The following is an 18,516-nucleotide window of genomic DNA, read 5'->3' on the forward strand; positions in this document are numbered from 1 at the left end:
TGAACAACTTCAGTGAACTTTATAGGCCGTACATACTGCAGCCACTGTGAGACCAGTGGAGGGCCAAATGAATGCTTACAGGGGCACATTTCAACCTCTACTGATTTGTCCTAGATGCTGTTTAACTGCTTAAAAAGGGAATAGCTTTGGACTTCTGTTATTTAGTTGGCAGAACTGAGAGAGAGGTGGTGTTGAAGCATCTCTGGCACCTGTTGATACACGCAAAATCTAGAATGTGGTTGTGAAGTGAAGAGGGCCAAGAATAGATAAGAGGGACATGAGCGATAGCTGTGTTGGAGAGAAGTTATTGTTTATCCAGTAACATAGTACATGAAATAAGAAGAGATATTAATGGTTTGAATGGTTGGAAAAATCCCATCAAAACAAAAAAATAAAAAACTCAAATATGCTTGCACTGTGAAAAGCTTGAAAATACCAAAGTCTTTATGTACCTATTTGGGGGATTGAAAAAAAACTGATATGTTAAGTAGAAACATTGTTGAATTGACAGAGAGTCTTGAACATGGGAGAGTCCTTAAAATCAGGAAGCATTCCTTCATGTAATAAGTGATAAAGTGTGGAATTTTCTCCCAAGAAATGCCATGCATACCAGTTTAATAATAATGATTTTAAATCAGAGATTGTTCTTTTGCTGGCCAGCAGGGGACATCAAGTAACATACATGTAAACAAAGTGGGTAAAGGATTTTGAAGAGCTGAATGGCCTGCTGTTCCTGTGGGACCTAGAATCAAGGAAGAAGGCAGGAAATTTGAGTTTGCTTTGAAATTTCCGTTCATAAATCATCTTACAACTTTCCATTTGGAAATACATTCACTGTAGGCTAGCAATGATAAACACATTTTAAAAAATCTGCAATTTTATTGATTTGACTCCATAAAAGTTAACCCAAAAATTAACTTTTAAAGTTTAAGAAGTTATTGCTTTTCTGAGCACAGTTTGCCAAAACAAAACTCAGTGACAACAGATTGGCACCACATCGTGGGTTCTCATCAAGAATTGTCAATGCAACCAAACTGATAAAGTAAGTGTCTCCCATGTTAGAGCCCAAAGTGGCTTGATCAAGTTCCCTGTAGATCAAAAGCAAGTGCAATCGAATAAGAAAATGTAGAAGATAACATCTTCTATTTTAAATGCTGAATAGTTGGTAACCTGTTTCAGTTCCAGGTATTTCTTAGTAACTACATAAAAATCAGACAACCTATTCCAAAACTGAAATCCTATGGGAAAATATGTGCTTCCTCATTAAAACAAGCCGCTGTGCCTAAGACCACAAAGAACTAGACGAAGGATTGCTAAATGATGACAATTCTACTTCATAATTATGCACCATTTTGATAACACCATAAGACCATTGTCCAATCAAGAACCGATCAAGCTCTGCCTTAAATATGCCCAAAGACCTGGCCTCCACAGCTGCCTGTGGTAATAAACTCCATAAATTCACATCCTCTGGCTAAAGAATTTCCTCTGCATCTTTGTTTTAAAAAAATGCCCCTCTATACTGAGGCTGTGCCCTCTTGACCTAGACTCCCTCTGCATGGGAAACATTCTTTCCACATCTACTCTGTCTTGGCCTTTCAACATTTGAAAGGTTTCAATAGGATCCCCCCTGATCCTTCTAAATTCCAGTGAGTACAGACACAGAGCTATTAAGTGTTCCTTGTAAGATAACCCTTTCATTCCCGGAATCATTTTGTGAACCTCCTCTGAACCCTCTCCAATTCCACCACATCTTTTCTTGATGCGGAGCCCAATGCTATTCACAATACTCAATGTGAGGCCTCACCGGTGCTTTATGAAGCCTCAACATCATATCCCTGCTTCTGTATCCCAAACATCTTGAAATAGAAACATAGAAAACCTACAACACGATAAAGGCCCTTTGGCCCACAATGCTGTGCCGAACATGTCTCTACCTCAGAAATTACCTAAAGTTACACATAGCCCTCTATTTTTCTAAGCTCCATGTACCTATTCACGAGTCTCTTAAAAGACCCTGTTGAATCCGCCTCCACCACTGTTACCAGCAGCCCATTCCACGCACTCACCACTCTCTGAGTAAAAAACCTACCCCTGACAGCTCCTCTGTACCTACTTCCAAGCACCTTAAAATTGTGCCCTCTCATGTTAGTCATTTCAGCCCTGGGAAAAAGCCTCCGACCAGCCACATGATCAATGCCTCTCATCATCTTATACACTGAAATGAATATTGACAGTGCATTTGCCTTCCTCACCACCAACTATACCTGCAGGTTAACCAGGTTGTTCTGCACAAGGACTCCCAAACCCCTTTGCATCTCAGATTTTTGGATTTTCTCTCTGTTTAGAAAATTGTCTGTACTTTTATTTCCTCTACCAAAGTGCATGAATATGTATTTTCCAACATTGGTATTTCATTTGCCACTTTCTTGGCCATTCTCCTAATCTATGTCTTTCAGCAGCCTACTTGTTCCGTTAACACTACCTGCTCTTCCACCATTCTTAGTATCATCTGCAAACTTGGCAACAAAGCTATCTATTCTATCATCTAAATCATTAACATACAGCATAAAAAGAAGCAGTCCCAACACCAACTCCTACGGAACACCACTTGTCACTGGCAGCCAACCAGAAAAGGATCTTGTTATTCTCCTCACTGTCTCCTACCAATCACCTAATTCTCTAACCATGTTAGTAACTTTCCTGTAATACCATGGGCTCTTAACTTCGTTAGCAGCCTCATGTGTGGCACCTTGTCAAAGGCATTCTGAAAGTCCAAATATACAACATCCACTACATCCCCTTTATCTATCCTACATGTAATCTCCTCAAAGAATTCCAACAGATTTGTCAGGCAAGATTTTCTCTTAGGGACACCATACTGACTTTGTCCTATCTTGTCCTGCGCTACCAAATACTCCATAACCTCATCCTTTACAATTGACTCCAACATCTTCCCAACCACTGAGGTCAGGGTAACTGGTCTATAATTTCCTTTCTTCTGTCTTCCTCCTTTCTCAAAGAAGAAATTTTTCAGTCCTCTGGCACCATGCCAGTGTCCAATGATTTTTGAAAGATCATTACTAATGCCTCTTTTAGAACCCTACCATTACCGCTTTCAGAACCCTAGAAATCTGGCCTGGGTGACTTATGTACCCTTAGGTCTTACAGATTTTTGAACACCTTCTCGCTTGTAATAGTAAATGCACTCACTTCTCTTCCCTCACATCCTTCAACATCTGGCACACTGTTACTGTCTTCCACAGTGAAGACTGATGCAAAATACTCATTTAGTTCATCTGCCATCTCCTTGTCACCTGTTATTATACAGAATGGATGGTGAAGAAGTTCTCATTTTGTCACTTCTTTGCATTATCTGCTGGAACATATATGTGATTGTGTTAGTTGAATAACTGTCCATATAACCATATAACAATTACAGCATAGAAACAGGCCATCTCGGCCCTTTTAGTCCATGCCAAACACTTACTCTCACCTAGTCCCACTGACCCGCACTCAGCCTATAACCCTCCATTCCTTTCCTGTCCATATACCTATCCAATTTTACTTCAAATGACAATACCGAACCTGCCTCTACCACTTCTACTGGAAGCTCGTTCCACACAGCTACCACTCTCTGAGTAAAGAAATTCCCCCTCGTGTTACTCTTAAACTTTTGCCCCCTAACTCTCAACTCATGTCCTCTTGTTTGAATCTCCCCTATTCTCAATGGAAAAAGTCTATCCACGTCAACTCTATCTATCCCCCTCTTAATTTTAAATACCTCTATCAAGTCCCCCCTCAACCTTCTACGCTCCAAAGAATAAAGACCTAACTTGTTCAATCTTCCCCTGTAACTTAGGTGCTGAAACCCAGGAAACATTCTAGTAAATCTTCTCTGTACCCTATTTAATTTGTACTCTCTCTATCGAAGAGCTTCTTAAATAATACTATGGTAGCTGCTTCAATCAATACATCTGGCAGTTTGTTCCATGTACTCACCACCTTCTGCATGAAAAAGGTTGCCATTTTGGTCCCTTTAAAACCTTTCCCTCTCAACCTAAATGTATGCCCCTTAGTTTTGGACTCATCTAGCCCAGGATAGACTGTTACCATCCACGTTGTCTATGCCTCTCATAATTTTAAATATGTCTATGAGGTTTAATTGATGTGGGTTGTGCACTGGACTTTATATTTCACTTTATGATGTGTTCTAGTTCCGGTCACTCCTTTTCTTTTGCTGCTATTTTCGACGGAACTTTAAATCAGATGGCCTGCTGATAATAAACACCAAGCTGAACTGAAATATGCCTTCTGACTTTGTGCTTTTATATTCTGTGTTTTTGCTCATTTTTTTTCTTGCCACTTGCACAATACTGTGCATGGGGAAGGGACAATTTGATGTTTTTCTTTGAATGTGTTCTGCTTTGTTCCATGGCTCTCTGTGGGAAGGACGAATCTCGGGGTAGTATACTGCGTACATACTTCGATAATAAATATATTTTGAACCCTTCGAATCTGCACAATAATGACGTGTAAAAGGTCAGTCTATTTCACGGAACATTCATGTAGTACAAGAAAGAATTGTGAGCTCAGAGACAATGAATAACATAGTAAAGGCTGTGAAAATACCTGACTGCAAATGTGACCCATGTACAAGATTTAAACATAAATAAAAAATTATATATATAGATGCTATGCAAATAATGCATATTTTCTAAAGAACCAATCACATGAAAATAACATAAAATTCAATGCATTTTAAATGAATTTGCAGCTCACTTCCATTTCTTTCTGATTACAAATGTAAACCCACCCATTGCTCTGATCTGGCTGTTTCTAATGCTTCACACTGATTCACAGTTATGATGTTGCCAGCTTCCAGGTTAGATATATGTCTTCCATTTTGCTGACCTGAGCACCTCCTTCCCTCACAGACTGAAAGGGTAATTCTGCTTTTAGTTTTAGTAGCTGAAAGGGTTTCAAATACAAGATAATTCAGATAAATCTAACATGGTTGTAAGAAAGAACAGAATTAAAATAGGAGTCAATGTTCTATCTTGTCAGGTGGCCTATTTTACAAGCCTAAATTTAGCAAGTCTGGACTGGATACAACTACTTTAAGATAAATCTGTCTACGAGTAATAGGAGATGCTCAGAAAGAATATCAAAGGTCCAAGGCAAACATGTTCCCACAAAGAGAAAGCGTGGGGCTGACAAAGCCAATGCCCCTGTAGAAGGATGCCTAGACAGTAAGGTAAAGTGAAAGAAGAAAAACAATATTTGACACAGCAAGCCTCATAGTGTGCCAGAATGTGTGGCAGCACTTGGCGGGCTACTCCGGCAAATCTTGAGTGTCTTGGTTGTTAAGGAAAATCATGCATTTCACTGTATGTTTCGATGTACATGTGATAAATAAATTTGAATCTGAAACAATCTGAAAGCCAGAAAACACAGGTTTGAAACTGAAATGGAAATTCAGAAATTTCAGAAACAAATTACATGAAAATTAAAAAAAAATGTTTTAAGACTAAAGAGCATAAAAAGTAGGGCCTGTAAGAAACCAAACAGCCTACCCACCTGTGTACATGGGGGAAATAAGTCTCAATAATTTGAAGGTTTTTACAGAAAATAGAGGGCTGATGCAGATCTTGTAATTAAGGAATCAAGGTATTAAAACATAGAAAAACTACAGCACGGTACAGACCCTTATCCTGAAAAGTTGTGCTGAACATGTCCCTACTTTAGAAAATACTAGTCTTACCTATAACCCTCTATTTTACTAAGCTCCATGTACCTATCTAAAAGCCTCTTAAAAGACCCTATCGTATTCACCTCCACCTCCATTGCCGGCAGCCCATTCCATGCACTCACCACTCTCTGAGTAAAAAACTTACTCCTGACATCTCCTCTGTTCCTACTCCCCAGCACCTTAAACCTGTGTACTCTTGTGGCAACCATTTCAGCCCTGGGAAAAGCCTCTGACTATCCACATGATGAATGCCTCTCATCATCTTATACACCTCTATCAAGACCCTCTCATCCTCCTTCGCTCCAAGGAGAAAAGGCTGAGTTCACGCAACCTATTCTCATAAGGCATGCTCCCCAATCCAGGCAACATCCTTGTAAATCTCTGCACCCTTTCTATGGTTCCACATTCTTCCTGTAGTGAGGCGACCAGAACCGAGCCCAGTACTCCAAGTGGGGTCTGACCAGGGTCCTATATAGCTGCAACATTACTTCTCGGCTCCTAAATTCAATTCCATGATTCATGAAGGCCAATACAGGTCTATAACCACTCTTTGCCTTCTGTGGGCATGCCAGCTCTGGATCCACAAAGCAATGTCCCCTTGGATCCCATGCCTCCTTACTTTCTCAGTAAGCCTTGCATGGGGTACCTTATCAAATGCCTTGCTGATATCCATATACACTACATCTACTGCTCTTCCTTCATCAATGTGTTAAGTCACATCCTCAAAAAATCCAATCAGGCTCGTTCGGCACAACCTGCCCTTGACAAAGCCAGGTTGACTACTCCTAATCATATTATACCACTCCAAATGTTCATAAATCCTGCCTCTCAGGATCTTATCCATCAACTTACTAACCACTGAGGTAAACTCCCTTTCTTGAATAAAGGAACAACATCTGCAACCCTCTAATCCTCTAGAACCTCTCCCGTCCTCATTGATGACGCAAAGAACATCGCCAGAGACTCAGCAATCTCCTCCCTCCCTCCCACAGTAGCCTGGGGATATCTCATCCGGTCCCGGCATCTTATCCTACTTGATGCTTTCCAAAAGCTCCTGCACATCCTCTTTCTTAATATCTACATGCTCAAGCTTTTCAGTGTGCTGCAAGTCATCATTACAGTCATTAAGATCCTTTTCCATAGTGAATACTGAAGTAAAGTACCTCTGCTAATTCCTCCGGTTCCATACGCAATTACCGACTGTCACACTTGATAGGTCCTATTCTTTCACATCTTATCCTCTTGCTCTTCACATACTTGTAGAACGTTTTCCTTAATTCTGCCTGCCAAGGCCTTCTCATGGCCCCTTCTGGCTCTCCTAGTTTCTTTTTTAAGCTCCTTCCTAGTAGCCTTATTATCTTCTAGATCTCTAACATTACCTAGCTCTCCGAACCTTTGTGAGCTTTTCTTTTCTTCTTGACTAGATTTATTACAGCCTTTGTACACCACGGTTCCTGTACCCTACCGTAACCTCCCTGTCTCATTGGCACGTACCTGTGCAGAACTCCATACAAACATCCCAGACTATTTGCCACATTTCTTGCGTACTTTTCCCTGAGAACACCTGTTTCCAATTTAAACCTCCAATTTCCTGCCTGATAACCTCATAATTCCCCTTACTCCAATTAAACACTTTTCTAAATTGTCTGTTCCTACCTCTCTCCAATGCTATTGTAAAGGAGATAGAATTATGATCACTATCTCCAAAATGCTCTCCCACTGAGAGATCTGACACCCGACCAGGTTCATTTCCCAATACCAAATCAAGTACAGCCTCTCCTCTTGTAGGCTTATCTACATACTGTGTCAAGAAACCTTCCTGAACACACCTAATAAATTCCACCCCATCTAAACCTCTCACTCTAGGGAGATGCCAATTGATATTTGGGAAATTAAAATCTCCCATCACGACAACTCTGTTATTATTATACCTTTCCAGGATCTGTTTCCCTATCTGCTCCTCAATTTCCCTGTTACTATTAGGAAGCCTATAAAAAGCACCCAGTAAAGTTATTGACCCCTTCCTGTTCCTAACTTCCACCCACAGAAACTCCATAGACAATCCCTCCATGGTGTCCACCTTTTCTGCAGCTGTGACACTATCTCTGATCAACAGCGCCACATCTCCACCTCTTTTGCCTCCCTCCCTGTCTTTTCTGAAACATCTAAAACACAGCAGTTGAAGTAACCATTCCTGTCCCTGAGCCATTTAAGTCTCTGTAATGGCCACTACATCATATCTCCAAGTACTGATCCACCCTCTAAGCTCATCCGCTTTATTCACAACACTCCTTGCATTAAAATAGACACATCTCAAGCCTTCAGTCTGAGCACATCCCTTCTCTATCACCTGCCTCTCCTCCCTCTCACATTGTCTTCAAGCTTTCTCTATTTGTGAGCTAACCTCCTCTTCCCCAGTCTCTTCAGTTTGGTTCCCACCACCCCCCCCCCAACAATTCTAGTTTAAACTCACCCCAGTAACCTTAGCAAACCTCCCACCAGGATATTGGTCCCCCTGGGATTCAAGTGCAACCTGTCCTTTTTGTACAGGTCACACCTGCCCCAAAAGAGGTTCCAGTGATCCAGAAATCTGAAACTCTGCCCCCTGTTCCAATCCCTCAGCCACGCATTTATCCACCACCTCATGCTATTCCTATTCTCACTATTGCGTGGCACAGGCAGTAATCCTGAGATTATCACCTTTGCAGTCCTGCTTCTCGACTTCCTTCCTAACTCCCTGTAGTCTTTTATCAGGACCTCTTCCCTTTTCCTACCTCTGTCATTGGTACCAATATGTACCATGACCTCTGGCTGTTCTCCATCCCACTGCAGGATATCTTGGACGCGATCTGAAACATCCTGGACTCTGGCACCTGGGAGGCAAACTACCAACCGAGTTTATCACCTGTCTGACTACCAACCACAGAATCACCTGTCTGACTCGCTAACTGTACAGTCCCCTATTACTACTGTCTTCCTCTTCCCCTCCCTACCCTTCTGAGCCACAGGGCAGATTCTGTACCAGAGGCATGGCCACTGCCGCTTCCCCCAGTTAGGCTGTCCCCCCCCCCCCCCAACACTACTCAAAGAGGAGTATTTATTGTCAAGGGATACGGCCACAGGGGTACTCTCTAGTACCTGACTCTTCCCCTTCCCTGTCTCCCATGGTCCTGGTGTGACCACCTGCCAGTAACTCCTCTCTATCATCTCCTCGCTCTCCCTGACTAGGTGAAGGTCAGAGAGGTGCATCTCCCGTTCCCTAACTCAGTCCCTCAGGAGCTGCAGCTTATGGCCGTCCAGGAGGCTGGAAGACTCCAGGACCCCCTCCCCCCTTCTACATCTGACACTGAGCACAGAAAACTGGCTTCAGACACATACTTCCTACCTTGCCTTGTCCCGTTACTTACTCTATGGTATTAATTACTCTATAGTATTAAAATAGAAAGGAAGGAACTAAGAAGTTTGGCATCTTTAAAAGTGGAAAAAAATGTCAGACTGCAGTAAAATATATCCTTTGCTGTAAAAAGGAAATGAGGGAGGAAATTGCCAAGGCTTTGTGACCATCATTTCTCATTCTCCGTGGCCACAGGAGTGATGCTGGACAATGGGGAACTGCTAACATTGTACAATTGTCTAAAGAGGAAGAAGGAATAAGCTGCGTTATTACAAGTAGTTTTGGAATGAATTCTTTGGGAAAGTATAAACCTTTACATTGAAGAGTACAGATTAATCAAAGTCAGCCAGCACAGATATATTTAGTGAAGGTCACATCTGATTAATATGACAGGTTAATATTTCCAATAAAAAGGCAGGTTAACAAGGTAGTAATTACCTATGAAATATGTCTGATTATTCTTCAGGTATAATGTTAACTTTCTTATTATGATGCAGAAGGAACCCATTGAATCTATGAATCAGAATTAGGTTTATTATCACTGATTTATAGTATGTTGTGAAATGTGTTGTTTTGTGACAACAGTACAGTACAAGACATAAAAATTACTATAAGTTATGAAATAAATAAACAGTGCAAAAGATGAACAACAAAGTATTGATCAAGGGTTCATAGACTATTCAGAGATCTGATGGTAGAGTGGAAAAAGCTGTTCTTAAAACATTGGGTAAGGGTGTTCCTGTACCTCCTCCCCAATGGTAGTAATGCAAAGTGGGCATGTCCCAGATGGCGAGGATCATTAAAGATAAATGTCATCTTCTTGAAGCACCACCTCTTGAAGATGTTCTCAAAGATAGTGAAAGTTGCACCCATGATTGAACTGGCTGAATCTATAATTGTCTGCAGCCTCTTTTGATCATGCACATCGATCGACATCAGGCGGTGATGCAACTAGTCAGAGTGCATTCCACTGCACATCTCTTTGCAAGTCTTTGGTAACGTAATAATAGTAAATACTTTATTGATCCCGAGCAGGAATTTCTTTAAATACCAAATCGCTCCGCTGAAGTACCTATTTCATGAATGCATTGATATGTTAGGGCCAGGATAGATCCTCTGAGATGTTAACATCCAGAAACTTGAAGCAGCTCAGGGCTGACTCTCAGTGAGGACCAGCATCTATTCCCTAATTTTGCCTTCCTGAAATTCACAACCAATTCCTTGGTCTTGCTTTCGCTGAGTGTGAATTCTTTGCTACAACACCACTCAACCAGCCGACCTACCTCACTCCTACGTTCTTCCTCAATGCCACCTGAGATTCTGCCAACAACTGTGTAATTATTGGTGAAGGTACAGATGGTATTTAGCTGTGCCGAGCCATACAGTCATGAGTGTAGGGAGACTACAGTAGTGACCTATGATTGCATCGTTGAGATGTGCCTGTGTTGACTGAGGCTAGCTCTCAATAGAATAACCTTGTCAGCCTTATTCCTCTTCTTCTTACTTCTCTACAGTCCACTCATATTTTCATTGTTCCGTCACTGGCCTTCCACACAACTCTCATGAAACTCGTTGTAAGTCTGATGAACGACTATCTCACATTCCATTAGGAATATCTCACACTTCCAATGTCAACAATGACTTCAACAATTTAAAAATAAAATTATTATTATATACTCTTGATATTTACTATCTTTATATTTGTTCAATTATTCAAAGATTCAAAGTACATTTATTACCAAAGTATGTATGTAGTATACAATGCTGATTCGTGTTCCCACAGACAGCCACAGAACAACGGAAGAGAAACTTATTTGTGTTGCAATGTCATTTTTCCATTACATCATCTCTTCTGCCTTCCATTCGTCAGTAATACCAATTCCACTAAGTCATTCAAGGAGGCCTGCTAATCAGTTGATTGGCACCATTTAGCCATTCTACACATGTCTGCCTACTATGAGAAGATAACATTTTCAATGAATTTAACAACCGCTGAGCAAGTATCAAAATGAAAGCCTTAATGGAATACCTTACAGACATCGCATCTTATAGACAGAAGAGACTGCAAATGCAAGACATGTACATTTCATATTATATTACAATACACATTACACATGCCTTGTTTAGTGATAAATAAAACTACGAAAATTCTGGAAAAAGTCAGCAGGCCAGACAACATCTGCAGAAGGAAAAACAATCACTAACTAACGTCTATGACTCTTCATAGACTAATTTTTCCCCATTTTTCCTGCTTTTATGTCAGCTTTCCTGTGTCTTATGTTTTATTTGTATCTGTTTTTGTACAGTACTTGACAAGTTAGTGACTTTCACAGCAGCAAAGACAAAATCAGCGTCCTTGAGAGCTGATGCACTGTTCTACAGATTCTGAGATTCATCATACCAATGTTACTCCCGTTCTAACAGGCAGAAGTGGGTCAGGGCGTCCGCCTGCTCCAGGTAAACTCGTCCTTTGCGCCATTTAGGTGTCAGCGACAGACCTTCAACGAACTCAGTCCCTCCAGGGAATACTCGGTACTTTCCAAAAAAAGACCGCCTGACTCAAGAAAGCGGCTTCCAAGACTGCTATCAGGACTAATAAGTAATGCTCTTTTAATGGAAAATTTGAAAGCAAATTTTAATTAAATCGAAGAGTTAGATGACTTTTCTAAAGAAATGGAGATGTGGGAAATTTGAAATAAAACCAGAAAATCCACAGATGGAAGGCACTTCTTTCCACAGATGCTACCTAACCTGTTCAGTTGTTCCAGGATTTTCTGTTTCTTTTGAAAACCTGTCGTTAGGCATCCACTTTGCATAAGGTTGCACGGACTGATGACATTGACTCGCCGTGCGGCAGAATGTAATGAAATCATTCCATTCTCTGCTGACACACCATGATTTCGTGACGGCACAAATTTCGCTGCCATCAACAGAATTTGTTGCTACGTCTCCGGCATTTCTGGATAGGAAAAGACTAGGGACAGTACTGATAATTAGCAATTTCCTCTGGCTAACAGCCTTTCCCGTCAGCACTTCACTCCCCTCCCCCTTTTCTTGCATCATGAAACGAGTTTTAATCTCTTAAATCGTGCCAATCACGAGAATAAGTGACCGATTTGCAACATTTGCCTAGCTTGCCGGATATTTCAAGGCCACTGCTGCCTCCAGCACCCAGCAGGGTTTCACAGTGCGCATTCGGTCGCCTATTCCTACAGCAGGTTGGCGATGAGGTGAAGCGAACGTCAGCCGAGCCAGGCAGCAGCGCCTGCGCACTTACCGCAGTTCCTCATTTTCTTTCCCCTTCACTCCCATTCTGCGATCCTACATTTTGGCGGAGGAAACAGCGGGGGTTGGGGGCCACGGGCGGATTTGCAGCTTCTCTTTTTTTGTGTGTCTTCCCCAACCCCCTCCTCACTTAAGGCTTCGGAGACATTGCGAAGGGAGGAGGGAGTAAAGCGCCGGTGTCCGGAGCTCGCCAACAGCTGTGTCGAGTGCCCGGGGCTCTCGTTTCGATCGTGACCATGGTTTGCGGCGGGTTCACCTGTTCGAAAAACTCACTGTGTGTCCTTAACCTGCTGTACATCGTGAGTAGAACAATGAAGTGAGCGTGTGTATGAAAGAGGGGCGAACAGACGAAAGGTTAGATGGATGTGAGCTCCACCCCCCCCCCCCATTGGCAGCAGGTGCTCGAAAGAACAGAAAAAACCATTTTCGCAGTACCCACAAAATACTATTACAAGTATTTTGTTTTTATAATTATTATTTTTTAACTGTTCCCTGCTGCGTTTGTTCCAGGTTATTGTTTCCAAAGAGGTTATTTGATTATATGCGTGGAAATCCTTCTTGTATTGCCTGCTAATCCCAGGAAAGATTTGCGGCGACAGGGTCCTCTTATATAATTTCGCTTTGCAAATAATTTCCAACTACATCGCAAGATCGTTTTCCTTTACTAGTCATCCTAGAGAAGTCTTTTTTTAAACTCATCATCGTAGATAAGTATTGTCATATGGACAAGACAAGACACAATGTAGAGGTTAATTTACATGGTGATTCAGGAAACTTTTGGGCGTTTGGCTTTTTAGCAATGCTTTTGCATTACGTCAAGTTTAATCTTACGAGCAATCATTCTTTTTCTTGTTTCGCACTAAATGCGAATAGACTTAAGGACGTAGTTCATTGTCTGGCTGTTAGGACGTTCGAAGGGTGGAGGTGTAGATATGTGCCATTTCCCAGTACAGACAATTCAATGAATAATTAACACAGATGAGAAATTGTATTGTGATTTTGGTAGTACGTTATGGGTGAAGGTGTTTAATCTCTCACCTTCGATTCGAATAGCCTGTATTTATAATTGGAATAAATTGACCAGAGTTCAAATACACGTCATAAACTCGGGGCACAGCCTTGTGCGGAAACCACTGGTTGGTTTATTTAGGTCTGGAAATTGCTCCTTAGAAACTGACATACAGGACTGAATAAGTTTTTGTGCACAAAGAATTTCTGTTGTTTTTAATTACAATAACAGTGCTTGCACATGATTTCAGTAAGTGACATTCATATAAGACTGGATTATTTTCATATTTGAAAGAAATCAACCTGTTTTGGAAATACTCAACAAGCCAGAGCATCGGTGGAGAGCAATAAGTTGTTGTCATTTCGGTAGCTAATGTTTCTCACTACGTGGGCTGCTTGACTTGTTAACACATGCAAAATGCTGGAGGAGCTCAGCAAGCACAGGAGGGAGATTGAAAATTGTGGCTGAGTGATGTCACAGTAACAAACTCTCACTGGTGGTCAAGACCAAGGAACTGACAGTAGACTTCAGGAGAGGGTCCATGAGCCAGTAATCATTGGAGGATCAGAGGTGGAGGGGGTCAGTAATGTTAAATTCCTGGATGTCACTATCTCAGAGGACCTGTCCTGGACCCACCATGTAAATACAATTGCAAAGAAAGTACGACAGGTCCTCTACTTCTTCAGTCTGCGGAGATTTGGCACATTACCAAAAGCCGTAACAAACTTCTACAGATGTGTGGTGGGCAGAAAGTGTATTGACTGGCTACATTACGGCCTGGTATGGGAGCACCAATGCCTTTTGAGTGGAAAATTCTCCAAAAGCTAGTGGATCTGGCTCAGTACATCACCAGTAAAATCCTCCCAATCATTGAGCACATCTACATGAAATGTCATAGAAAAGCAGCATCCATCATCAAAGATCAACACCGCCCAGGCCATGCTCTTTTCTTCACTGCTGCCATCAGGTAGAAGATACAAGTGCCTCAGGACTCACACCACCAGGATCAAGGACAGTTACTACCCCTCAACCATCAAGGTTTTGAACAAAAGAGGTTAACTACACTCATTCTATTTCTGGTATTCCCACAAGCAATGATCTCAGTTACAGTACTCTTTTCCTTGTTATTTCATGCTGTCATTATTTATTGCTATATATTTATATTTGCATTTGCACAGTTTGTTGTCTTCTGTGCTCTTGCTCTTTTATTGATCCTAGTTGTAGTTACTATTCTATAAATTTGCTGAGTATGCTTGCAGAAAAAAAAGGAATCTCTGAGTTGTATGTGATGACACACATGTACTCTGATAACAATTTTTACTTTGGAACTACTTTGAGTATTTATGGAGGGCAATGCTGCCTGATCTGCTGAGTTCCTTGAGCGTTTTGTGTGTGTTGTTGAAGATTTCCAACATCTGCAGAATCTTTTCTGCAGACTATTTGCTGCCACTTGTTTTCATTTCAGATGTGCAGCATTTTCAGTTTTGCTTTTTTTGATTATTTTCATTATTGTTAAAATTCCTAACAGTTGCTGTAGATGTGTGGTTATTGTTGATTATTAATTAGGTTGAACTTGGGCTCCAAATTGATCAACAAAATACCTTATTATTTAAAAAATAATTCCAATTTATTATGTGTTGCTGAAGTAAATGTAACATGACAAAATAAAATCTGTATGATTTATTACACATGGAGACAGGTCTTTGGTTTGTATTGATAAAATGACATTGTTCAAGGAGAGAGAAGTCTGCCAATTAAATTGAATATTTCCTGCAGGAGTTCCACTGATGCTATTCTGAAGATGGGCAGGATATCCATTGAAGTGTTTTGTAATATGTGCAGTTGTTTAAAGACCTGTGTGTCTTATTACTTATTGACAGTTCTCCAAGTGTGCATGCCGCCAACTTTTGAATCAATATCTATTGTTAAATAGTTAATTATATTTTCATTTTGGCAACTGACATTAAATTTGTTTTGTGAATAGCACAGCTGATATCCATATAGTAGAGCACAGTAAAGGTATAGAAATTGCAGTTGTTCTTGAGAAATTTATCTTTTATAAAATCTAAAATATGATCTTCGATAGATTGGGACTTTCGAAGGTAACAGGCAATAGGTGCAGGAGTAGACCATTCGGCCTTTCAAGCTTGCACTGCTATTTTGAGATCATGGCTGATCATCTACTATCAATACCCGGTTCCTGCCTTGTCCCCATATCCCTTGATTCCCCTATCAATAAGATACCTATCTAGCTCCTTCTTGAAAACATCCAGAGAATTGGCCTCCACTGCCTTCTGAGGCAGTGCATTCCAGACCCCCCACAACTCTCTGGGGGAAGAAGTTTTTCCTTAACTCTGTCCAAAATGACCTACCCCATATTTTCAAACCATACCCTCTGTTACTGGACTCTCCCAGCATCTGGAACACATTTCCTGCCTCCATCTTGTTCAATCCCTTAATAAATTTGTATGTTGCAATCAGATCCCCTCTCAATCTCCTTAATTCCAGCGTGTACAAGCCCAGTCTCTCTAACCTCTCTGTGTAAGACAGTCCGGACATCTCAGGAATTAACCTCGTGAATCTACGCTGCACTTCCTCTACAGCCAGGATGTCCTTGCTTAACCCTGGAGACCAAAACTGTACACAATACTCCAGGTGTGGTGTCACCAGAGCCCTGTACAAATGCAAGAGGATTTCCTCGCTCTTGTACTCAATTCCCTTTGTAATAAAGGCCAACATTCCATTAGCCGCCTTCACTGCCTGCTGCACTTGCTCATTCACCTTCAGTGACTGATGAACAAGGACTCCGAGATCTCTTTGTATTTCTCCCTTACCTAACTTTACACTGTTCAGATAATAATCTGCCTTCCTGTTCATACTCCCAAAGTGGATAATCTCACACTTATTCACATTAAACGTCATCTGCCAAGTATCTGCCCACTCACCCAGCCTATCCAAGTCACCCTGAATTCTCCTAACATCCTCATCACATGTCACACTGCCACCCAGCTTAGTATCATCAGCAAACTTGCTGATGTTATTCTCAATGCCTTCATCTAAATCGTTGACGTAAATCGTAAACAGCTGTGGTCCCAATACCGAGCACTGTGGCACCCCACCTGCCATTCCGAGAAACACCCATTCACCGCTACCCTTTGCTTTCTATCTGCCAACCAGTTTTCTATCCATGTCAATGTCTTCCCCCAATGCCATGAGCTTTGATTTTACCCACCAATCTCCTATGTGGGACCTTATCAAATACCTTCTGAAAATCGAGGTACACTACATCCACTGGATCTCCCTTGTCTAACTTCCTGGTTACTTCCTCGAAAAACTCCAATAGACTAGTCAAGCATGATTTACCCTTGGTAAATCCATGCTGGCTTGGCCCAATCCTATCACTGCTATCTAGATATGCCACTATTTCATCTTTAATAATGGGCTCTAGCATCTTCCCCACTATTGATGTTAGGCTGACAGGTCGATGATAGAAGAGGGAATTTCATGCTGAGTATTTTTATTAGATTCAATAAGACCTTATGATATAGGAGCAGAATTAGGCCATTTAGTCCATTGAGTCTGCTCTGCCATTTCACCATGGTTGATCCAAATTTCTTCTCTGCCCAGTTTCCTGCTTTCTGCCTGCATCCCTCATACCCTGACCAATCAAGAATCTATCGACCTCCACCTTAAATATACGTAAAGACTTGCCCTCCATAGCTGTCTATAGCAAAGAATTCCACAGATTCACCACCCTCTGATGAGAGAAATTCCTCCTCATCTCCATTCTAAAAGGACACCCCTCTATTATAAGGCTGTGACCTCTGGTCTTAGACTCTCCCCCTCCCCCCCCCCCCTTAGGAAACATGTTCTCCACATTCACTCTATGATTCAATGAGGTCACCTCTCAATCTTCTGAATTTTAGTGAATACAGGCCCAGAGCCATCAGGCACTCTTCACATGACAAGCCATTCAATCTTGGAATCATTCTCATGAATCTTCTTTGAACCCTGTCCAGTTTCAGCACGTCCTTTTTAAGATAAGGGGCCCAAATCTGTTCACAATACTCCAAGTGAGACCAGTGCTTTATAAATTTTTGAAATTACTTCCTTGCTTTTATATTCTAGTCCTCTTGAAATGAGTGTTAACATTGTATTTGCCTTCCTCACCACATTCATGACCTGAAAATTAACCTTTGGGAATCCTGCAGAAGGACTCACAAGTCCCTTTGCACCTCAGTTTTTTCTGTTTTCTCTCCATTTAGAAAATAGTCAATCCTTTCATTTCTACTACCAAAATTCATGACCATACACTTACCAACACTGTATTCCATCTGCCATTTCTTTGACTATTTTCCTAATTTGAGTCCTTCTGTAGCTTCTTTACTTCCTCAAGACTATCTGCCTCTCCACCTATCTTCATATTGTCTGCAAACTTTGCAACAATGGCATCAATACCATCCTCCAAATCATTGACATGTAACGTAAAAAGAATTGGTCCCAACACAGACCCCTGTGGTACACCACTAGTCACTGGCAGCCAGTCAAAAAAGGCTCCCTTTATTCCTACTCGTTGCCTCCTGCAAATCAGCCACTGCTTTATCCATGCTTGAATCTTTCCCTTAACACAATGGACTCGTAGCTTGTAAGCAGCCTCATGTTTGGCACCTTGTCAAAGGCTTTCTGAAAATCTAAGCACGCACCATCAATTCATTTGTTTATCCTCCTTTTTACTACTTCAAAGAATTCCAACAGATTTTTTAGGTAAGATGTTCCCTTGTGGAAACCATGCTGACCATGGCCTCCAAAACCTCATCCTTAATGACTGACTCCAACATCTTCCCAAGCACTGAGGTTAGACTAACTGGACTCTAGTTTCCTTTCTTCTGCTTCTTTCACTTCTTGAAGAATGAGTGACATTTGCAATTTTCCAGTCTTCTAGAATTGTTCCAGAATTTAGTGATTCTCGACCATTACTAATGCCTCCACGATTTCTTCAGCCACCTCTTTCAGAACACCATCTGGTCCAGATGATTTATCTACCTTCACACCTTTCAGCTTCCCAAGAGCTTCCTC

The 18,516-nt window shown here is 41.4% G+C and overlaps 1 protein-coding gene across 1 annotated transcript in view; it reads left to right on the plus strand.

Moving 5' to 3' along the window:
• The first annotated feature begins 12,442 nt into the window (after positions 1-12,442).
• tspan13a (tetraspanin 13a) overlaps positions 12,443-18,516 on the plus strand; it is a 50,024-nt gene continuing 43,950 nt past the window's right edge. The window contains exon 1 of the mRNA XM_059972661.1: positions 12,443-12,730. Within this exon, the coding sequence (XP_059828644.1) occupies positions 12,668-12,730 (63 nt within the window). The 5' untranslated portion in view covers positions 12,443-12,667. The remainder of the gene's footprint in view (positions 12,731-18,516) is intronic.

The sequence above is a fragment of the Hypanus sabinus genome, chromosome 6, assembly GCF_030144855.1.
Source record: "Hypanus sabinus isolate sHypSab1 chromosome 6, sHypSab1.hap1, whole genome shotgun sequence".
In the NCBI taxonomy this organism is placed as follows: domain Eukaryota; kingdom Metazoa; phylum Chordata; class Chondrichthyes; order Myliobatiformes; family Dasyatidae; genus Hypanus; species Hypanus sabinus.